Source organism: Talpa europaea (genome assembly GCF_964194135.1).
Source record: "Talpa europaea genome assembly, chromosome: 15".
NCBI classification, from domain to species: domain Eukaryota; kingdom Metazoa; phylum Chordata; class Mammalia; order Eulipotyphla; family Talpidae; genus Talpa; species Talpa europaea.
The window spans coordinates 12,874,450-12,898,464 of record NC_140083.1 but is presented as its reverse complement, the minus strand read 5'-3'; the positions used below and the strand labels follow the sequence as shown (position 1 = coordinate 12,898,464).

Below are 24,015 nucleotides of genomic sequence, written 5' to 3'. Positions count from 1 at the left end.
CCCCCGGAATATAAGCTCCAAGAAACAGTAAATGTTCCTGTTTTGTTCCCTACAGTACCAACCAAAGAGTGCCTGACAGAGGAGCTCAGTGGGTGTTTGCTGAATTAGACCATGTCTATGAGACACTAATGCCACAGGAGACCTTTCAGAATCTGCTACTTTTTTTTCTTAACATCTTGTCCTCAAAATAAGAAGTTGAGCAGGGATTTAATTCTTGGGCTTAGTGTTTCTATTAAGGAGGCTCTATTCCTGCTGAAAGCTTCCCTTTTGTTTCACTACCCAAATCCCACCATCTCTTGGGGCCTGCTGCAGACTTCGGCCAGTTGTGTTTCAAGTTTGATCTTCATGAAATGGCATATTTTCTTTAGGCCAAGGAACAGAGTACATCCTGCCCCTTTGTCTTCCTCACAGGCCAGGCACAGGATGAAACCCAACCAGGATGAAGGGCTCCAAAGATTAACCCAAAAACCACATCTGTGCTTTCGGCTGCCATCAGGCCACTCAGTGCAGGGTTAATTATCGCCAAGGGAGAATAAATACAGTTTGGTGGTAAGTCTGAAAAACGGTGGAAGGAAAAAATAAATAGCACAAGTGACAACCACTTTTAGCTTAAAGGAAAACTTGAGTCATTTATTCAAGGAGGAAATGAGCATCAGAAAGAGTGTTCATTTACTCCTTGAATAAGTATTTATCAAGCACTTTGGATGTGCTAGGCTCTGTTCCAGAAGCTGGGGACTCAGCAGTCAATAAAATAAAACCCAAATCTGTGCCTTTGTGGAGCTTATATTCTAGAAAGGTGAAGACAGGGCAAACAAAGCCAACTGATGTTAAATATTGTGAGGAAAGTAAAGCAGAAGACAGAAATACATGTCATGTCTATGAGGGGCGCAGGGTTCGTTTTAAACAAGGAGACCAGGGACGGCTGACAAAGTAGCCTGTCAGCAACGATGTGAAGGAACTGAGGCAGCTATGAGGGTCACTGGCTGAAGAATGGTCCGGAGAAAGGGAACACTACATGCAAATGCAGACCTAACCTATCCAAAGCACCGGGGCCTTCATGGAAGAGTGTGAGGGTCGAAGAGGCATCAGGGGACTCACGGATTCTTGGAGGAAGATGGGGAACCACACTTCAGACTCAGGAAGAGGGACAGCTGCACATGTACCCATCCTCCTGTCATGGTCACCACTGCCTGCAGAGTACACTCCTTCATAATCTCCTCCTGTGCCAGACACTCCAGTTGCATACTTCCACCCAAACAGGATAAAAATGTGCAGGCTTTTGTGCTCTGAACATTAGTCCTCTTCCCAGAATATTCTCTTTCAAATGTCCTTTAACCATTTCCTCCTTCCTCAAACCTTTCTATCACCTGCCCTCCCCCCCCCCACAAAGAAAACAAACTGCTTAACATGCAGTTCCCACTGGCCTTTGTACTCCTTAACGCACTGTCTTATACTATTTTTTAGGTGCCTACCTTCCACTAGGTAGAGTACCTTTAAGGCAGAAATGGTGCCATGCATTCTGTGTCCTGCTTCCTTAGCGGTTCCCTCTTTCTCGCATCTGCAGGCTCACTTTCTGCAGCATTTGTGTGTCAGTGTTCTCAGACCAGGCCTGGCAGGCATCAGAACCACCTCTAGGACTTGCAAAACACAGACTCCTGGGTTCCCTCCCCAGAATTTCTCATCCATTAGGTCTACAGTGGAGCCCCAGAATGTGCATTTCTAACTAGTTCTTGGGTCTTGATATTGCTGCCTGTCTAGAAATTCGCTTTGAGAAACACTGATTGAGATGCAGACTACAGATTATATCTTCAAGTTTACAAAAAAAAACCTCCCCTTGCCAAAAAGAGTTCTTCTTGTTCATCACCATAGGTTTAGGAAATGTGTTGAGTATATGGTTAGTTTTAACATGGACTTGTTGGCTGTTAGTTCATTCCCTCAAATACACTGGTCTTTTGCATTCCCTCCCCCCCAAAAAAAATCCCCAAAACCCTCTTACATGCTTCATGTTACCCACATGAAAGCTATCCAAGGTCATTTCACTCCCCGCTTCTCAGGTCTATTCTCAGACTAAAAATTTGTTTGAAAAAACTGCTTATGTGACTATTTTTAAAAAGAAAAGATTTTTAAAAGGATCGCATACTCCAGAGCTTTCCTGTGCTTTGAACAAAGATTAATTCTGCTATTAAAGATGTTTAAAATAGACTCAAGAGATAGCTACACATGCTCAATTGAAGAGAACAACTTAAGTGCTTGATGCGTTACTGCAATGGCCCTTTTATGGCTGTTCACGTGACCAATTTAGTTCTCTGGTGTGAAGCTGACAACCATGAGGGAATCAGGCGATCCACTCCAGGTCAGTGAGTCAGTTGCTTTTCTGCTGTTAGAAATGGTCACAGTGAGTCTCCAGTCATTCCCTCTCCCCCCTGAGACCACTGTCTTAGTTCCCCTATGAGAAGGAGGCCCGTATCTTCAAGCTGGCAATGAAATGAGTCATCTCTGACTCAGAACCAAAGCCAGGGTGACAGTGATACAACTTTTATTTTAGTCAGTTTAGTTTAAGTGAATATTAAAGTCACTTAATGGTCCTCTTGGGTCTACATTCTATGAAGCAGGTAAGAAAACTTAGAACTTAAATAGTATGTTAGAACCAGAGTTGGAAGAGACTTTACATTTAATCCAGTATCTACATTTTAGAGGTGACTGACTTAATTCCTCACAATTTGTCATAGTAGTTAGTAATTTACCTATTTGCTTATTATTGACATATAGAATGGGTTCTTTTTTCTTTTATTCAGGAAAAACAACATTAAAAAAGACTTAATAGAGAAACTAGTAAAACAGTAAAGACTTCCTACCACCACTATGGTATTTCTAAATATATGAGAACCTGTGCTGTAACGTGATCCAATTACCTGTCATCATCAAAATTAGGCAATTTAAAAATAATCCCTACATAATTATAAAATCAAACTATATTTTAAATGCAATCTAAAATTAGGAGAAATATTTAACATATGCGCTCACACACACAAATTCTTCATAAAGAACAAAAGTGCTTGATTGAAAATGCTGACCTCAATGTTTGCAATTTCTAAGCTAGCTTTCCTTATACAAGTCTGAAGGCCATCAGGGTAGGGCTTTATGCACCTAGCACAGCGTAAGGCAAAGCAGGTTGAGTAAGTATTCAACAGACATTTTGAGTTACAAAAGACAAGTTATTTTGAGCTTCCTGTCGGAGAATTTACATGGTTAAAATGAAAATTGGAGAAGTATGAAAACTACACTGAGAATCCATAAATATGATAGTCTCCAAATTGGTTGCCAGACCTGCAGCTTCTATTATCACCAGTGAACTCGACAGAAATGAAAAGCCTCAGAGCCCCACTGATCAGAAACTCTTTTCTCAAGCCCCGGGGGTTGTGCTACACACCAAAGTTGGAGAACTGCTGCATTAAGGACGCAGTTCTCAACCTTGCTCTTTTAACATTCTTAAAATTATTAAGGACCCCAGAGAAATTTTATCAGAATTCTTCACGTGTTATATCTGAAAATAAAAGACATTTAAAAAATTTATTAATTCATTTTAAAACAATAAGCCCCTTTACATGTTAAGATGAGTAACTTAATGAAAATAACAATGTTTCCTACAACAGAAAAAATTTTGTGAGGAGGTGCTGTTTTACATTTCTGAAAATCTCTTTGCCTGGCTTAGTAGAAGAAAGCAGGCATCTCAAATCCTCAACATTTAATCCATTCCCGTATTGGATCTGTTATTTCAGTTCCAGTATATGGAGAAAGCCCAGGCTGTCACGTATGTTTAGTTGGAAAGGGGAGGAGTATTTTTAACAATCTTTTCAGATAATAGTGGATCTTCTTTGGCACTAGCTCAAATAAGTTGTGATTTCCTAAAATTATGAGCAGTGTGAAATCTGAAACACTTTGTGCATTTACAGTAAAATCTATTTGTCTTTTTTTGCACTCTGAATGGCTCTTTTATGCAGGCAAGATCCTGGAAAATAACAGCTTACTGAGTTATGCAGATCTGGTAAATGGTGAGGCATTTCCTTAATCATCTTATATAACATTAGCATGTGATTTTTTTTTTTTTTTTGGTTGATGCCACAAATCTAGTTACAGAAGTCTTTACAATACTGTGAGAGTGTGGTGCAGACAGGTTTTTCAAATTTTCCACTATTTCCAAGTTTTATAATTCTTACTTGAAAGCTCAAATTTTATCATCAAAACAAATTTATCAAAACAATTTCTCTCATTTGTTTTCCTTTAAGAGACAGGATTGCTTTGTTCATTGTCAGAAAATACCTACACAATGACCAAGTCTGAGCATTCTTACTGTTATTTGTGCTACGAAGCAGTAACGATGGTGCTCCAGGAAAAAGGACATCTATCTAGCTCAGGCTGCAACTCCAGACAGAAAACAAGGTTGTGCTTTTCCTCAAGACAACCAATGACCAAGCATCAGGGGCTTTAGGTATGCTTCCCATTTCATCACAAAAAAAAAAAAACATAAAAAGGTACTGAGAATGACAAGATAAATGAATAGTGTTCACGGCTTCATCATGAACACCTTTAAATGAAAGTAGCTTTTTACTTTTCCACCTGAAAATGTGTGTGTGGTGGGGAAGAATAGGATGACTCATGCTCAGATGTGGAGATTTTACTTGCCACTTCATTTGGGCCACCAGTGCAAAGATCAAGTGAAAAGAAGCAAATAACAACCTTAGCATTGTTAGAAAAACAGTTCTGATTTCTCAGCCCCACCACCACCCAATTCCACAAGAAGTGTCTGAAAACTAGTGAGTTACAGGATTCTAAGGGAAAGATCTAGAGTTTCCCTCCTTTGCTGGTATTCCTTAGAAGCCATCTCTCTACTGCACTATGAACTTCTTTACAGCAGTCACATCTCAGGTCTAAAACACAGTAAGGCTCAAAGATTCAATCTTTGCTGAAGGAGCAAATCTAGGTGCTTGAAGGACCAAAGCAAAGAATAAAGCTTTTAGGTCAACTCAAGGAATCCCACAGCCCTTCTTCATTGAGGTGTTCAGGACTATCTAACACTTTACACCATACATCTAGCTAGCAGAGCTATTTTAAAACCTATGTACCCAACAGAAACCACATAGGCACCCATAAAAGGGAATGGTGGAACAGGATGTGATCTTAAGTGAGAAACAAGGTCCCCAGGGTATTGGCAGTCTAGGGGGTCTCAGAAAACAGTCAAGGGGTGCATGCTGACAATAATTATTACTGTTAGGTCATCTAGTTCAGCAAGAGTAAAGGGACATATGGCCTATCAGGATGGAGGGAGACCTCTGCTATAGTCCCTAACATCCAGACCAAAGTTTTCGGTGAGGTGAACAACCTGTTAGCTATCCCTGCTTTGATCATCTCTCGTTCCGCACCATGTAAGAATTCACTGTGCACACATCACACTGAAAAGGAAAGTCAAGAGATACTGTAAAAAGAAAATAAATGAAAAAAGTACTCTTTATTTTTTGAAGTTAAAATGATGACCAAAAAATTCAAAACCAAAAATTCATTAACGATCATTCCCCTGGGTGAAGGGAATACAGAATGGGACACAGACTTTACTTTTATTTTTCTGTATTGTCTGAACTGTTTTCACCCATAGCTATATATTGCTTTTATAACATAAAACAATATAGGTAATAGTTGTATAGATAAAGACCAAAAAGAGACTGTGTGATCCATTTTAGCTGCAAGAAGAGAAGGAAGATGTAAAATATTGTTTCCACTCTGAGGTCTGCCTTGTAAGGGAAGAAAGTCTCCAAAGAAAAGCAAAATTGAAGGAGACCTGAAGACTGGCCGTAGAACAAGACTCAACTGGTAAGATGGTCGTTCTGCCCCACAACAAGGGGCGAGATGTGGTGGCCAGGGCAGGTGAAGGGGGGCTCTTCCTGGGCGCTGTCATGGGAACGGCCCTGGTTAACAGAGTGATGTCAACAGAAGAACAGTCGCCAGGGCTCAAAAGTGGCTGTAGAGTAGCCACCTCCGGGGAAATGGAATTACCTTTAGCTCCCAGGACTGGGCCAAGGAAGAAAGGAGATCCTATAACTTAAAGAACAGCAATCCCCTGATCCCTTATCTGTGGTTTCACTTTTCAAGGTTTCAGTTACGCACAGTGGTTAACACATTCCTAAAATATCATGTACAAAGAGGTATTCTGAGAGAGAAAACCCACGGACTTTTATAACATTGTTTGTTAGTTATTGTTAATTCTTACTGTGCCTAATTTATAAATTAAACTTTATCATAGCTGTGTATGTATAAGGAAAAAAAGTATAGCATAGGGTTCAGTACAATCTTTGCATCCATTGGGTGGGGGTGGGAGGGTCTTGAAACAGACCCTCCAGAAAAAGGGGAGCTACTGAACTCAATAAGACGCAAAGCATTTTACTCTTTGGGAAGTAGAACTTTCACCCACAAGAGGTGGGGATGGGCTACAAGGTTATTTCAGATGGGAATAATCTTGAATAAGCTAAACCATATCTACAACTAGGAAAAGACCCTTGGGAAGCAGAAATGAGGTTGCTCCTATCTGAAGCAAGGGTAATTTTTTAAATATATATTTAAAGCAAGAGTGATTTCATGACTCATCACTTTAATGTAAGTAAGTTACTTTCCAAAATTGATCTCACCGATTCTGAAAGGACTTTCCAGCAATATTGTCTCTGTAGGAATCAAACAAAACGTGGTATTGATCCCGGCTCCATTCCAGAACCACCTAGAGAAAAAAGAAAAAGAAAATGTGTTTTCTTTGTATCAAAAACTAAATGTATGGGCCTCCCTGGTGATGCAAGGGGTTAAGTCTCAGCACTATGAAGCTATCAGCAGCCACTGCAGCACAAGTTTGATTCCCAGCCAGGGAGCTACCCACATGGCAGAGCAGACCTCTCCTGTCACGCCCGCTGTTCCACTCAGCAGTGTATTTCACTCAGTCTGCCTATTCTGCTCCCCACTGTCTCTGGTGAATCCTCTCACCACCATCACCCCTCCCCTGCACTTCTGACCTACATCCCAGCTCTTGCATACATAAATAAATAAATCTTTAAAAAAAACCTAAATGTATATGACTTCCATTTCATGAAGAACTGTAAAGAGAACAGGGAAAGCAATCAAAATTCATCCATTCACTCGGTGCCTGCCATATACCTGACATGGTGCTCTTCGTGCTCAATGCAGATGAAAAGGCTACCATATCAGCTATCACACACAGATATGGAAATAAAGCTACAGTTCCTGGCTTGGGAAGGGGAAGAGCAAAGAGATCTGAAAGGAGGTGGCATGAGAACTGGTGACTGGAAAATAAGCTCACAGGTAAGGAGAAAGGGACAGCACCTGAGCATCCTCAAAGGCTGCTGAGAAGCAGCAAGGGCAAGCTGTTTGAGGACAACTGTCCAGTGGGTATTGCTGGCGCACAGCTATGTAGCTGCAGATAAGTGGGCTTGGAATGGAAGTGGACCCAGATGATGACATGACTTGCATGTCATGGGACATAGAGGCAGCAAAGAGTTTTGACATAGCTGTGTGATCCATCCAGAACGTGGAAAAGACTTCTCACAGCACAGAAGAACACAAGGCAAAACCGAAGAAACCAACAAGATATAGGGGGTGGTGAGCTTATGACCTATGATTAATAGGTAATGCCGATGACCTTGCTAAATATTTCAGGAGAAAAATGGAAGGCTTTCGACAGGCGCTGGCTGGTGTCTGCCTGCCAAATCAATAAACCCATATGGCCCATTTTCTTCTTCCCACCCTCTTCACCAGAGAGGAAGCGTCTCTCCTCCTTGCAGAGATCCAGACTCTCTCCATTCGCTCTGTGTATCATCAGCTCTCATGTTATCAAGACCTTGCCTACGCTCCCTTTTTGTCTTCAATAGAATTATGCCCACGAGCATACACACACATTCTCTCCACTCCAAATTCTCTCCCACAGCCACACTCCTTAAAGAGTCATCTACTCTCCTATGCGCTCTTGCCCTCACCACTTCAGAGCCCCTACCAAGGCATCCACATTCAATCCACAGAGGTTTTCCCAATCTTCATCTTACTCAGCTGGCTGCATTTGCTCACTGCCTAACCTTATTCAAGCACTTTCTCGGTGGTCCCAGCCCATCACTCTGGTGGCCCCTATGCCAGCTCGTCCTCTGTCTGCCCTGCACTGTGCCCTTTCATCCTGTCCCTCTACCTGAGATACCTGCCTCCCTACCCAGGCTCCTTCCAGCTTCCTACCGCACCAACCCTAGGACACGCCTAGGAAGTGGCCCTGCTATGTATGCTCAGAGGGCCGAGGGAGCACAGTCATTGAGAGCTCATTGCAGCCAACACAACGGTGAGAAGGGGAAAGACAAGCCCCTTTAAGGAGACTTCTTAGAAACGGCACCTCAGTTGAGTTTGCATTGGTCAGAACTCAGCTGTGAGACATCTGGCTCCAGAGGAGGCCTGGAGGACCAAGGCGTCCAGCTATAACTGCTCGTGTCTTTTCATGGGGTCCAGGCTTTTTGAGACCTGCTTCTTTCCATCCTCGCTGACTTGGAAAGCTTCAAAAATAGCACAAACTAAACTAGTGATCCTCTCAATGTTTTGATTAAAAAACTGGGTAACTGATGTGTCTGGCACTGGGTTTACAAAGAGAAATAAGCTAAGTTCCCTGACTTCAAGGACTATAGCTTGGCATTTTAATAATACAGAAGCTGATTGCTGATTACAGCCACACTGAAGAAGGGAACACCTGACTCATTCTTAGAAGACGCCACAAGGACTTCCCCGAGGGGCAGTGCTGCAGAGCTGAATGATGAACAGAGTCTGCCTGCAGCTCAGTGGAGAAGAGTGTGTGGGTGAGAGACACCTGCTGTCAGACTGGCAGGGGGAGTTAAGGAGAGGGAAAGCATCAAAGAGGAACACTTGCTAGGTTGTCAGGATTTCTAGTATGTGTGACAGGTGAGACAGTGGGGCCATTTTATGACACAGGTGGGATGGGGGTAGTGGGTCTGAGAGCTGGTGGGGTTCATTTCAGTCCTGGTACATTTGCGGTTGTAAGTGCATCCAATAAATTGGCCTCTCTAACCAGACTGCAAATCCTAAGTGGATTTGACATCACACACAGCCCCAGACCCAAAGCCAGGCACCTAACTATAAAATGCCAGTTACTTTGCTAAATGTAGACTATGTATTTTTTTTCCATAATACAATTGTATTGATTTGTATCAGCATATTGGATCAAACAGAAGCAATGCCCATCAATATCGCCGTGTCGTTCGCAAAGGCCATCCAGTATATCTATTCAACTTTGTAATACAAACCATAAAAAGTCAAGTTCAATGTATATATTCTTAGCTAGTAAGGCTGCCCAGAGGATAGGGAGACAACATCAGCGAAGACACTCTTCACAAGTGTCTGAGATGCTGACATCTCACTGTTGACACAACGTTCCTTCCTTCATCAGATAACCTCATCTCACATCTCCAAACCACTGAGGTGTGCATGAGAGCAGCAGCAGCGGCAGCAGGGGAACCTTATCTAACACAGCTGAGCGCATTCCTGCTAAGCCAAGTTCTGCACACTTGATCAGAAGGGAGATGTCGGGAATGATGGGTTATGACTCAGGGGACGTGGGCTTCATCCCTGTTCTGTCACTTTTAGGAGAGACCTTGAGCAGATTATTTAGTCTCTCTGGGCTGTCTTGTCATAAGTAAAATGAAGGCGGTTCTGACCAAATCATCTTGAAAACCCCTTCCAGAGCTCAGGGTATCAGATTACAGGGGGGTGCACAGCTGTGTGGCTCACACTGGATGACTGGCCCAGTTTCCACCCTGTACCCTCTTGCCAACTCCATAAGGACCTTGTGTATCTTCCCATTCTCAGCCTCCTTTGGACCCTTCAAACCTGGTCCTTTACAGTGGCAAGCACACTTAAAACATTACACTGGTAACAGAGCACCTGGCTCATTCTGAGGAGATACCACATGCACCCCTCCCCTCTACACTATTCTCAGAGAATTTACTTTTCTCTGGTGTTAGGGTAGTCTCGTAGTAAAATATGAGAGACAGTGAACTAAAATACTATATATTAAAATACCACATGAGCGCTGAAATACCACATAAGCAATGTATAATTAATAAAGAATCACAAGAAATCATCGAAAAGTGGTTTATTCTACTAGTAAAAAAAAAAAAAAAAAGTTTATCAGGCCAGAAACAACAAGTGCTGGCGAGGGTGTGGAGAAAAGGGAACCTGTTCACAATGCTGCTGGAAATGCAGACTGGTCCAGACCCTATGGAACACAGTGTGGACATTCCTCAAAGGACTAAAATTGGATCAACCATATGACCCAGCAATTCCATTCATAGGTATCTACCCAAAGAACACAAAAACACTAAACGGAAACCTACACCCCTATGTTTATTGCAGCACTATTTACAATAGCCAAGATATGGAAACCACCTAAGTGGCCCAAAACTGATACGGTATATATACACAATGGAATACTACTGGTGCGTCATTGAAAAAAAAAGTAATAAAAAATTAATTTAAAAAGTGTTTATCACTTTTGAAACTCCATTTTAGGGCCTCCCTGGTGGCACAGGGGGTTGAGCGCCACACTGTGAGGCAATCCGCAGCCTCTGCAGCAAGAGTTCAATCCCTGGCCAGGTAGGGAGCAACCCACATGGCATGGCAGACCTCTCCTGTCTTGCCCGCTGCTCCCCTCAGCAGTGTATTTCAGTTAGTCTGCCTGTTCTGCTCCCCACTCTGTCTCTGGTGGATCCTCTCACACACACACACCCCCGCCCCCATCTCTGGCCTGTGCCCCAGCTCTTGTATGCATAAATAAATAAATCTTAAAAAAAATAAATAAAAGTCCATTTTAATAATCACAGCAATCCTTGTAGTCAAGATCATCTGTCAAGCAGTTTTTACAAAATGGCAGCCAAAGCTGGTCTCAATGGGTTGGAGAGAGGAGGTACATACATGCACCTGCTAAGCACCATCGAGCCAGGGGCTCTTCCCCCTGAATCCCTGTAACGAGTCACCAAGCATAACGCAGGTACCACAAAGGCTCATTTCCCATAGAGAAGCCCAGACACTGAAGCAGTTATGTGATGAGGCTGGTTCTTAATGCAACCCAACTCCAGAGCCTGTTTCTCTTCACCTAGGCTCTCTTAGCTTTAACAGGCTGCCTCCTCTGAGGCTTATTTACACAGAGTTTCTTTGTCAAGAACACATTTATAAAGTTGTCATTCAACCAGTTCTGAAACAGGCATGATTATCAACCCTAATTCAGTGACCCAGAACTGTTTTCCTGGCATGTTTATCAATGACCACGACTGTGTTTTCCTCAGTATTGTTAGCATGTCTGATAGTCTTCTAAATGGGGTACCTGAATGCCAAGGTTTTTAAGATGACAAAATCTTTAAAGCTATAGAACCTGCAAAACACCTTTGTTTGACCTCAGAACAGGTTCAAAGCATGCTTGTGTTAGAATAATATGAGCCCCAAATTCCTCTGTATGAGGGATCCCCCAGTTAAGGAAAGAGAAAGAGGTAATTATTAAGAACAGAACTGGTATCATGCAAGGATGGTAAGATTTATTATCCGAAAATATGAGTTTCAATCTGGCACTTAACAATAATGAAATCTAGGACACTTCTCTGCTCTTAATTCTTCTTTTGTAGAATGACGATATTAAATACCACCGACTTTACAAGATTTTTCTGATAAGGAAATGAGATGTGCAAATCATACAGGGCTGCACGATACGTACATGCAACCTGTTCACATGTCACTTAAAGACAGCATTCACAATACCGAAATTCTATTTATCTGCCTGTACTTATCTATTTATCTGCCTGTACCTCTTGAGCAACTCAAAGGTAGGAACTTAATCTCTTATTTTTATTCCCAGAGCCTTTCTCAGGTACCTGGCACAAAATCAATAGACCTTCTAGAATGAATGACTCCGACTACTAACTAGCTTTACAAAGCAAACATCTTAGAAAGGCTTACCACGCCACACTTTCTCTCCAGAACTTTCTGTTCTCATATCCATCCTCAATCAAGGTACAGGGTAAAGGGCAGAGTTATAGAGACAACAGCAGGTCTGTGTCCGTAAAAGCACGTCCCTTTCTCAAGTTTTCAAGGGTAGAACGGTGACATGCTACTCTGCGAAATTTCAGGTATCTGTGCTCCCCAACTGACAGAGCTTTTCATACATTGATAATCACTTGGAAAGTTCATAATGTTCCTAGAGTACAACATGCTCTGCAAGGTTTCTAAAAACAAAATTAGGTTTGCGTTAAGAGACTGAGAGACCAAGATATCTTAAAGATATTCTAGGTTTTATCTTTCTTACTAACTCTCCTCCTCCTTTGAGATCAACAGGAAGCCAAATCTGTCATCAGCAGCATTTTCTTATCACATTTGATTAAACATGCCACTTTTCCTGTTTTATCCCCTCAACTGCTATGACAACATACTATAGACCAGGTGGCTTGTAAAAAACAGAAGTTCCTTACAGTTCTGGAGACTGGTAAGTGTAAGATCAAGGTGCCAGTAGTTTGGTATCGGCTGAGAACCTACTTCCTGGCTCATAAGAGTCCTCCACTCACTGGCCTCAGATGGCACAGGCAGAGTGGGATCCATCTGGGGTCTCATTTGAAGGGTACTTATCCCATTCACCCTCATGACCTAATCACCTCCCAGTACCATCACCTTGGGGATAAACTTTCAATGTGTGCACCTGGGGAGGACACAAGCATTCAGTCTACAGCATTTCCCAGCCAAAGTGCTAAAATAAGAGTGACCAGGGCCTCCTTGGTGGCGTTAGAGTTTAAGTCTCAGCACAATGAAGCTTCATAGTTACAGAGTTTCTGTTTGGGGTGGTGAAAAAGTTTTGGAAATAAAGTAGCAGCCTTGCACAAAATAAATATAATCAATGCTATTGAATTAGCTGTACACTTAAAAAATTATTACAATGGCTAAAGACACCACCAAATAACCATTAGAAATGATAAATAGGGCCTCCCTGGTGGCGCAAGGGGTTAAGCACTGCACTATGAAGCAATCCACAGCCTCTGCAGCATGAGTTCGATCCCCGGCTGGCCAGGGAGCAACCCACATGGCAAGGTAGACCTCTCCTGTCTTGCCCGCTGCTCCCCTCAGCAGTGTATTTCAGTCAGTCTGCCTGTTCTGCTCCCCACTCTGTCTCTGGTGGATCTCCTCACCCCCGCCCCCCACATCTCTGGCCTGTACACCAGCTCTTGTATGCATAAATAAATCTTTAAAAAAAAAATAATAAATAAACATAGTAATGTTGCAGGCTACAAAAATGTGCAGTAATTCTATAGGGAAACAGTAAACTAGCAGCAAAAGAAATGATGAAAACAATACCATTCGCCAGTACAGCAAAATGTACAAAATACCTAGGAATAAATTTAACCAAGGAAGTGAAGGACCTGTACACTGAAAACTATTAAACACTGTTGAAAGACACAAAGAAGTGTTTGGGACGAACCACCAAAGCCCTCAGCATCAATGAGATGGCAAGTCCTAAATGGCCACTTCGTCCCTTCCCAGCTTCAATCCCTAGTATGCTGCAGCCCTTTTAGAACTATTTTTGCTCCTAGAAGGTGGACAGTGCCTCATATCCAAACCTTCCTTCACTTTAAAGGGGGTGGGGGATTCCCCTTTTTCCCCTCAGTCATCTCCTTCAAAATCAAGCTCAGATGGGGCCTCCCCTGGTGGTGCAGTGGTTGAGCTCTGGGCTGGGAGGCTGCCCGCGGCCTCTGCAGCGCTGGTTCGATCTCTGGCCACCGGTGAGGGTCCCACATGGTGCGCAGACCTCTCCTGCCACGCCCGCTGCTCCCCTTAGCAGTGTATTTCGTTGGTCTGCCTGTTCTGCTCCCCACTCTGGCTCTCGTGAATTCTCTCACCCTCCAGCGCTTCTGACTGTACCCAGTGCTTGAATAAATAAATGTTTAAAAAAAAATCATTTAAAAAAAAATCAAGCTCAGATGCCACACTTCTCTGCGAAAACTTGCCTGACATTCATGCCTATCTCTTCAACTTAATTTATTACAATAAGTTTTAAGTTTGTTCTACTTGCTTGCCCAGCTCCCTGTCTGGATAATGAGATCCTCAAGAGCAGTGGGGAAAAGCCAGAACCATCTTTGTATCTCTACCGAGCAGAGGCGCACTGGCCCAAAGAAAACATTCCATAAAGCTCTGCTGAATAGTGAACTTCTGAAAGCTTGGTAAAGAGGCTTTATGCAATCTGGAATTAATCAGAACAGAAGTGAATGCAATAATGAAGCAGGAAGGGGTGTATGTAGCATAGGGCAAGGATAAACTAGAACCTAAAAGAAACAATTTCAGGAAGCAATTTTATAGTGGGTGACATTTTCAGTGTCATGGTAGAAGGCATTTACCTCTTCGTGCACAGACGTGACTTAGTCTGTAAGATTTCTGAAAGATCATTTTTTTTTCCCTGCCAAATTTAGTGCAGGTGTGAATCACACAGAGGCTGACTAATCACCTGCTAAAGATACTGCATGTAGATCACAAGATCGGAACAATCAATCTCAGGGACAGCAGGAAGTTAAAGAGATATACTGTGACTAAACATAACCCACTATAGCTAAACTTGCTACATTTTCGAAGGAATGATAAAAGGAGGCCTACATGTGTATTAAATGAAGAAAGCACTCACTGTCTTCTGCTTTCGTGTCAACCATGATAAAGCACACTCAGGTCAAGAAACCACAGTGAACCTAAGCTCTGTCTAAGCTAAGGAAAGCTCTGTTGGACCTAAGCTCTGTCTCTAGGAAAGAGAAAAAGACTCCTCAGCATGATCCTGGGTGTCAGCCCAGAAGGCAGGTCTCCTGCTGCTGACTTCTTGAGCATCGTGGCCAAGGCAAGAACAGCTCTGGGACGGGACACTGGCTGCCTAATTAGTATTTACCAAACACCTTGCAACAGGCACTATGCAAAAGGTCTGATGCACATTAGACATCTCATTTAAACCATCTTTCCTCATGAGACTCAATCATAAGCTGGCGAGCAAAAATAAATTTTTGTCAGTATTCATTCAACAAATATTCACTTAGCCCTTAGACTCCCAATGAGGGTCTGGGAGAGTAAATCAACTTGTCTATCTAGCTCACTTCTGTATCTCAAGATGACAGAGGAGTGTTTGGTATAGAATGGAACATGATCGCACCTCCCAAACCTCTCAACTGTGTCCTCTGCTCTGCAGATGCCCTATCACCAGCTTGACCTGGTCTCCTGACTGCCTGCAGCCATTCTTGCTCCCTCTAACTCGGGGTTTCTCAACTCTGGCACTACTGACATTGTTGTTCATGGGCACGGTAGGATGTTGAGCAGCACCCCTGTCTCTACCTTCCATACGCCAGTACATAATAATCGTGAATAGCACCCCACTGTTCCCAGGACAAACACCAAGTACTGGACACCTAATGGACCAAGGGCCGGGAGCAGGGCACCACCACCTGCAACATTCTCCCCTAGATCTGCACTTTCTCTTGCTGTCCACCCTCCAGCCACCTAGGCCCTCATTCCCCTTTTCAAATGCACCCCAACTTCACCACCTTCACACTGTTTCCAGGGCCCGAGCAATACTGACATTTTGGAGTGGGTGATCTTAGGGGTTGTCCTGTGTATTACCGCAAATTATAAGGCTGTTAAACAGAATCTCTGGCATCAACCCCACCCCACGCCCTAGTCGTGGTAACTTACAATGTACCCAGACATTGCCAAATGCCTCTGCAGGACAAAATGGCCTGCATTTGAGAACCCGTGGCCTAGAGCAGAACTGCCCTGTCTCAGTAATTCATACCCTTCAAAGTAGGGCTTAAACTGCATCAAGAGCCTCCCCAACCCCACTACCAGACAAGAAGGGTTCTCACAGCACCCTCTTCTTATTATAATTCTTACAATTGTACGTAAGTAGCATTTAATGCCTGACTGCACAACCAAAGTATAAACTCCTTGTCTGCAGGACCTTGTCTGCTTTGTTCACTGCTGCATGCCCTGGGGGGCTGCCATGGGCTTGACAAAGGTTTTACTAATCCAGTGAAAGACTAAGATACCCTCCTGAGGCACAGGGATTCCCAGATGAAAAAGATAACATCTCTGTGGGTGCTCAGGATGCTGAGGACGGAAATGACAAGTAAATTCTGCCTGGGCCAGCTCAATTAAGGACACCTGCATTGAGAAGTTGCCCATGCAGAAGTTGTCCAAGCTTCTTCTGAGGCATCTAAATAACTAGATACCATGTTCCAAAGTGATGGTGGACCAAGATGCAGTTTCCTAAGGCAGTGCTCAAAAATCATCCAAATCAAGATGTAAAGGTCCAGGGAAGGGTTTGGAAAATTGCTGGGTTTCTGTGAATCCTGCTCCACCTCATGGGGAGGGGTGGAAATCTTTCTCATCAGCCCAAGTTCAGAAAAAGGGCACAGTGAGATCACCAAGGGAGCTGGTCCTGAGAAGCAGGAAGGACTGGCTGGCTACCAGGCTGAGGACATGGGAGAGGTTGCTGCTATGTGGAATCAGCCCTGCGCTCAGTTAAGGCTGACTGGGTTCAGGATACATTCCCAAACACAGAGCCTTGGTCCACTGAAGACCTTCTGTGAGATGGGCCCTCCCTCTGCCTGGAAGAAGGCAGCACCCTTCTCTCCAAAGACAGAGGGGTGGGATGCCAAAAGGAACCTGAACCCTTGTGTCCCCTGTTACTACACATAGCTCACACCCTTTCTGTGCTATCACATTTCCCCCCCAGACCTCCCCTCTTCATCCAACTTAGCATACAAACACTCAGGTCTAGGCAGCATGCTCAATTTCATTAACAAAATCAACAATAAATGCAACTATCAAAGACAGCATTATTAAATTAAGGGTATACAATGAATCATTAGTGAAAGGCTTATGAGGCCCCACCAGTGGAGTTGTTTAAATAGACTCCATAACAGACCCACCCAAGAATACAAGTTTCACCGATAAAGTGATTAATAATCACATGTTAAAAATGGAAACAACTGACTTCTAAAAGGCAACGGGCTAACAGCTTTAAGTCACGATGTCAATGACAAGGCCAAGGAAGGGAAATGGGTTTTGACTGCAGCCGGTGTCTATGACAACTGTTGCTCTGGCTCTTTTGAGAACTGCCTCGTGATTTTCCTCTAGAGAACCTGGCTCAGTTCAAGTGGCTCATATGAAACTGAAAGCCCCACCCTGAACCCTAGCTCTCAGGATGATCCATGTGGTTAAAGGCAGCGTGACATATTGAGAATACTCACTCCCTGCCTAGCCAGCCACCCTGGGTCTAGCTGGTGCTAGAGAGAAACTCTCTTCTTGCAATCTGCAGATGGGACACAGGGGCTGCAGACAGCAATCTCCACTCCCATATGGGGAAAGCTTGCCTGAGAACTAAACCAGCAGAGGCAAGAAGAGGGAGAGACATGACTACCTTTTTCCTTAAGCCAGGTCTGAGCTGGGATTCTGTCACTTGCAACCACGTGGTGTTGGCTAATCCCAGCAGCAATTTTAAACCACTAAATAATTCAAGTTGGAAAAGTTCCTGCCTCCTTGTAAAAGTCTCAGCTTCCCTGAGAATGTTTCAACCTACAATTTTTTCCCCTTCCTCTGATTTTCTAAGCAAGTATGATGTACCCACCAGTCATTCAACTACTCCCTCGCATGGTTACTCAGTTCTCAAGTATACATCATGGCTTCATCTGAGCTACACAAGGACGGCTGAGGATGAGCTAGATTTCTCTGATTTTCTGATAGTACTTTTTCCACTGTAGAGTCCAATCAGACCACATGTCTGAAAGAAGAAAAATAACTGCAGATGGTCTGCCATCGGAATAGAAAATTACCCTCCCTGGAAATGAGCTTGAGAGGATATTGATTAGGATCACCCCCCAATTCACTCATCCATCCATCCAGGATTTATTTGGCACCTACTAGGTACTAAGAACTTTTTAGATGCTAAGAATACAACAGGGAGTAAGACAAGGCAGTTATGCTGACAGTCAGCTAGGCTGTGGAGTTCTCCCAAACTCCCCAAAGAGACCACTTAAAAGGGCTTTGTGTGGCCGCTGGCATATTCTCTGCAGCACAAATTCCGTCACACTTCAGTTCATGCTTTCTCGTGTGAGCATCTAGCACATGTAAATCCCCAGAACATTAAAGCTAAAATGGGGCTGTTAGAAATCTAGCCTACGAGTTTAAAACATTATTTTCAACACTGAAAGTTCTGCCCACCCCCAAAAGAAATTCACAAAAACAGGTTAAGTGGCTGCTCCTGACCAGGCAGCTGAGGGTTACACAGGTAGGGAACCACTGAGGGTTAGTTTCTGTTGGAGCTAGACCCAGGCCAGAGGCTCCCTTCCCAGCTCAAAGACCAGGTCTCTTTCATCTATCTGTTCAGAGAACACACTCAAACATATGTCTGCTTAATGACTGAATTTATCAAATACAAACACGATACTGTAGGGCCTCCCTGGTGGCACAGGGGTAAAAGTCTCAGTGCTATCAAGCTATCGCCAGCCACTGTGGCATGAGTTTGATCCCCAGCCAGGGAGCTGACCCATGTAGGGCACAGCAGACCTCTCCTGTCTTGCCCGAGGCTCTCCTCAGCAGTTTATTTCAGTAGATCTGCCTGTTCTGCTCCCCATTCTGTCTCTGATGGATCCTCTCACCCCCTGCACCTCTGGCCTATACCACAGTTCTTGTATGCATAAATAAATAAAAATAAATCTTCAAAAAAAAAAAAAAAAAGATCTTCTCCCTCACTGAACAATAATATCTCACTACTCCAAAACAGTGACAAGAAGGCAGCCAAGCAAAAGGGAGCAGAGAGGCCAGGGGACAGTTGGATAGATGCCATCTGAACCTGATTTACTCCTGGCAATTAATATGGTAGTATGTTTCTATGTAGAAAAGGAACTGATATATTTTATATAAACACACAGGCATAACTCCCCCCCCCCACACACACACACATACACACACAATCCCTCTATACACAATCCCTAAATCCAAAAAGTCTTGACAAGCTCTTGCTGTACCTTATTTGGCAGCAACACCTGACCTAAATTGACCTGAAGCAGAGTGTTTATCTTCCTGAGTATAAATACTCATACATTTCACTGTAAAGATGCAATTAATTATAAGATAATTCAGTAGTCTTAGATAAGGGATTGTAGAATCATATATAACTAGTTTGACTAAATAATAATGGCCCTAAAATAATAAATTTTTACTTGAAAAGTGCAAGCTTTAAATTCTACACAGTATCAATTAGCAGAGAACCAATATTTAAATCAAAGTTACTAAGTTAAAAATGACCTTAAAAGCATAGTTCTTCTCATACCTTCATTTACAGATGTGGAAACTGAAGCTTCCAGAAGCCACATATCTAGTCACCTAGTTTACAAGAGATGCACTTTACCATCTGTTGTCTTCAATGCACTCCCACAGCCAATAGTCCACATCCTGAGGGGCCTCCCTTTCAGATTTAAGTCCAGTTCTACTTTACCAGAGTTCCCAAGGCATCCTCCAGAAAACACTTGGTTCAACTTAAGGGGAAAAATAATATTTTAACACTTTGTCAGTTTTACTTTTCTTTTTCAAAATTTGATGTGTACAAATAATGCCTTATTAAAAAGTAGCAGACAGAGCCTCCCTGGTGGCGCAGGAGGTTGAGCACAGTGTTGTGGAGCCGTCTGCAGCCTCTGTGGTGCCGGTTCGATCCCCGCCAGTCTCGGAGCAACCCACATGGCATGGCGGACCTCTCCTGTCTTGCCCGCTGCTCCCCTCAGCAGTGTATTTCAGTGAGTCTGCCTGTTCTGTTCCCCATTGTCTCTGGTGGGTCTTCTCACCCTCCCGCACCATCTGGCCTGTACCCTGGTTCTTGTATAAATAAATCTTTAAAAAAATTAAAAAAATAAATAAAAAATAAAAAGTAGCAGACAATACCACTTATATTAAGAAAGGGAAAAAAGATATTAATGAAGTCACAGTTAACAATGATAAATAAGGGCCCCCCTGGTGGCCTAGGAGTTAAGCCTCAACGCTATCACAGGTAGGGCCTGAATTCAATCCCCTGCCAGGGAGCTAACCCCCATATGGTACAGTAGACCTCTCCTGTCTTGCCTGCTGCTCCCCTCAGCAGTGTATTTCAGTAAATCCAATGTTCTGCTCCCCACTCTGTCTCTGGTGAGTCCTCTCATTCCTCACACATCTGGCCTACACCCCAGTTCTTCTACACACACACACACAAAACCACAATGATAAAAGGATTTTACAATAGTGAAGCTATTAACTAGTTGATAATATTAACTGAATGATGGGAGTAGTCTATTTCAAAAGCTTATTTCAAGGTAAGGATTAAGGACATGAAATAGTTGATAATAATAATAGTAGCAGCAGCTACTACTCTTTGGTGAGTCTGTTATATGCCAGGTACAGAGTGAGGTACTTGACATACAGACCTTTTTTTAAAACTCTCTTTGTGTGTATTTTTTTTTTTTTAATAGCGTAACGTTGACTTACAACACTGTATGATTTAGGGATATAGGTTCACACCTCTTCAGATGTATGTTAACACCCCACACCCACTATCCAACACATACAGATCTTTTTAATTTTCAAAATCAACCCTGCAAGGAAGGTATTCTTGCCTCCATTTTAAAAATGAGGAGCTGAGGTTCAAAGAAGCTAAGTGTCCTTTCAAAGACCATACAAGGGATGGCTTGGGCTGTTTAAGAGGCCATAGAGATATGCTCAGGGTACGATCTGGAATCAAACATTGCCTGCGTCTGAAGCTCTGCTCAGCTAATACAGCTCTGATGGCTTAAATGTATCAAATGTCTCAGTTTTGTCATTGGTAAAATGAGTATAAGAATAGTAATCATCTCAGGGATATTATAAGTATTAAATTAGGTTAACATAGGTAAGGTAGTTCAGTAGCTGGCACGTGGGTCCTACATATTACCTATTGTCATGATCATCTGCGGGGGCACCAGCATTCAAACCCAGATTTGCCTAATCCTGCAGCTCCTTTTCCACTGTGCTGTACAAGTTAACCACAGACAATCTATTAATGGTATGAAGCCAGCTCCATACCTCTGTGCCTCTGATTTCCTTCATCCATACCGAACTTTAAGATCTGTGGCCATTTCAAAACTGAGACAATGTCTTTCTTCTGGTAAATAAATAACCAGACATAGAACATACAGAATGAAAACTTCTAATAACTGATGCCTTTTAAGTCACCTTCACACTGAGAGTAGTTAATAAGCAGCTACCTTAAATTAATGAATCGGGGTCTGAAGAACTCTTCCACCAACAGTAAGGCACTTCACCATGCATGCATTCACTGTATTAAGTCGGAACACACGAAAGATAGAACAGCTGGTGGTATGTTATTAGATAAGTACTTTCTCACTCCTTGAAGACTAAATTTTTTTAGTCCCTAGAACTGTAAGTGTACACTTGGAAATCTTGCCATCTAATTCGTTCACTAAATAAATATTTAGACTGCATGCTGTGGCAGTACCTGGCACCATGCTTAGGCCAGGGGTACAGTAAACAGACAGCACTCTCTTTATGAGCGTCATAATCCAGCCCGGGGACAGATATAAACCGAATGTTTCCGTGGCATTTCTAAAAACCGTTCTGTTTATTTTAATACCAGCTACAACATCCTATCAAGAAAAGGGGAGGGGGAATTAAAACAAGGAGGAAATTTTTCCCCCAGTTGCTACAGTGTATTTTTTTAAAGAGATGTCTTTTATTTTTTTTTAAGATTTATTTATTTATGCATAGAAGAGCTGGGGTACAGGCCAGAGGTGTGGGGGATGAGCGGATTCACCAGAGACAGAGTGGGGAACAGAACAGGCAGACTGACTGAAATACACTGCTGAGGGGAGCAGCGGGCAAGACAGGAGAGGTCTGCTTTGCCATGTGGGTTTCTCTCTGGCTGGCCGGGGATGGAACTCATGCTGCAGAGACTGCTGATTGCTTCATAGTGCCCTGCTTAAACCCTTGTGCTACCAGGGAGGTTCCGCTACAGTGTATTTTTAAATGATATTCTCAAACTGGATAGAGGTAGAGGGTATTATGCTTAGTGAAATAAGTCAGATGACAGACAAACACCTTATAATTTCACTTCCACCGTGGCACATAACACAAACATGCACTGAATAAAATGAAAACAAACTTTTAAAATATAAAAACAAAGCAGGGGTCATCAGAAGGGAAGGGAGAAGGGGGATAGGTAAAAGAAGTCAAATATATGGTGAAGGATAGACTTGGATTTTTAATGGGGAACTTATTGCAGTATTCACAGATGTTGATTTATGATGCACACCTGAAACTCACATATTATAATGTAATGTTAATTCCATTTACACAATTACACACAATATGTCAATAATGAATTAATTTGATTTGATTAATTAATTTATTTGATCTGAAACGAAAACTCACTGAAAATGTTGAAGGTACATAACCAAAACCTGAGTGTTTTCCACCTCCCAAACCTGTTGCTTGCACCTTCTGAAGATTTTTACCTCTAACTGAACAACTTCATTGCACATTAACTAAGAGCATATCAAGAAGGGCCTGGCTGAGTGATCTGGAGTCCAAGATATTAGCATATCCTATGACCCAAGGGCTTGTCTTGCTCCCCAGAGGTCGGGCACTGGAGGCCAAGACTCTGGAGGCCAAACTGTCCTGATCACGTGGAGGGGCCCTGCTTTCAGCTGATCCCCAGCTAGAGAAAAGCACTTGGAGCTCGAGTAATCTGTCAAATCAGCGTGCCCCTTCCACCAGCAGAATCTCTCTGGGGAACCTGCTGCTGTACAGTTGCCCCAACCAACACAGCAAAAGTGCAAAAAAACATATATCTATAGATCTACAAAATCCCCTTTCACGCGTATGTACTTTCACTGTGGGGCCACTTTCACTGAAAATTCAGGTGCAGAGAAACACTCGCTCCTTGCACAAGTTTTTGAGATGCCTGAAGAAATGGGATTAAGAAGCCAATAATGTCTTTAGATTAGAAAGATGAGCAATGTGGCAGCGAGGAAGAAAGCAGTAGCAGGGCCAAGCAACGAGGCTCTGGGGGAGTTCAGGAACGCGAAAGAACCCCGACTCTGGGTCTCGGGCGGGGGTAGGGGGACTTGGGGGGAGGACAAGGCCCGGGGGAGCAAGGCAGGTGACTCGGGGACCCGGTAGAAGGCACCTGGGCAGAACGACCCCCCCCACTGCTTGCTCCCCCAAACCCTGGGGAGGACGAGCCCTTTGCACCCCGCTGCTAAAACCGACCCGGGGAGGGGAGCTGAGCTCTCGGCGCCCCGGGAGCAGGCAGGCTCCGGGGCTGGCCCCCCAAGCTGCAGGGAGATGGGGCGCGCCGGGTCTGGGGGCGCCGCGGGCTAGTGGGGTTCCGGGCGCCCGGCCGGGGCTGCGCCGCCGCTACTCACCTCTCCGAACTGGAAAGCGGAGACGATGGTGACCACGACGCCCACGAAACACACGTAGAGCCCATACCTGTGGGACAGGCAGGTATAGGTCTGTCTCTGCAGGAGCTTGAGCAGCATCACCCCGCCGCCGCGCCCCGCCCCGCCGCGCCAGCGCCGCCGCCCAACGAGCCGCCTCAGCGGCCCCGGCCCGGCCGCCGCGTCAGGTCAGAGCCGCGGCCGCCGCTCATCGCCGCCCCGGGACGGCGCCCGCTGGGCTCCGCGCCGCGCCCGCCGCTTCCGGGAGGGAGCCCGGAGCCCACGCCCTCGGCGCGGCGGAGGCGGACCCGCGGCCCGCCCGGCGGCCGGCGCCGCCCCGGTCGCGCCCGGCGAGAGACAGCGGCGGCCGGGGGCCGCCAGCGCCACCTGGAGGCCGGGGGGGCGCACGGCAGGCGCGCGCCCCGCGTCTGCGCGTGCGCGGCAGGTGCCCCGG

The 24,015-nt window shown here is 44.1% G+C and overlaps 1 protein-coding gene across 3 annotated transcripts in view; it reads right to left on the bottom strand.

Annotated features, from left to right (window-relative positions):
* GNPTAB (N-acetylglucosamine-1-phosphate transferase subunits alpha and beta) overlaps positions 1-23,663 on the bottom strand; it is a gene marked incomplete at both ends in the record, with an annotated part of 50,349 nt that extends 26,686 nt beyond the window's left edge. For 2 of the 3 annotated variants that reach the window (XM_084255785.1, XM_084255787.1), the window contains 2 exons: positions 6,678-6,763; positions 23,547-23,663. In XM_084255785.1, coding sequence (XP_084111911.1) covers positions 6,678-6,763; positions 23,547-23,663 — 203 coding nt within the window. The remainder of the gene's footprint in view (positions 1-6,677; positions 6,764-23,546) is intronic. The other variant, XM_084255786.1, reaches the window with a different exon arrangement.
* Between the last annotated feature and the right edge of the window lie 352 nt (positions 23,664-24,015).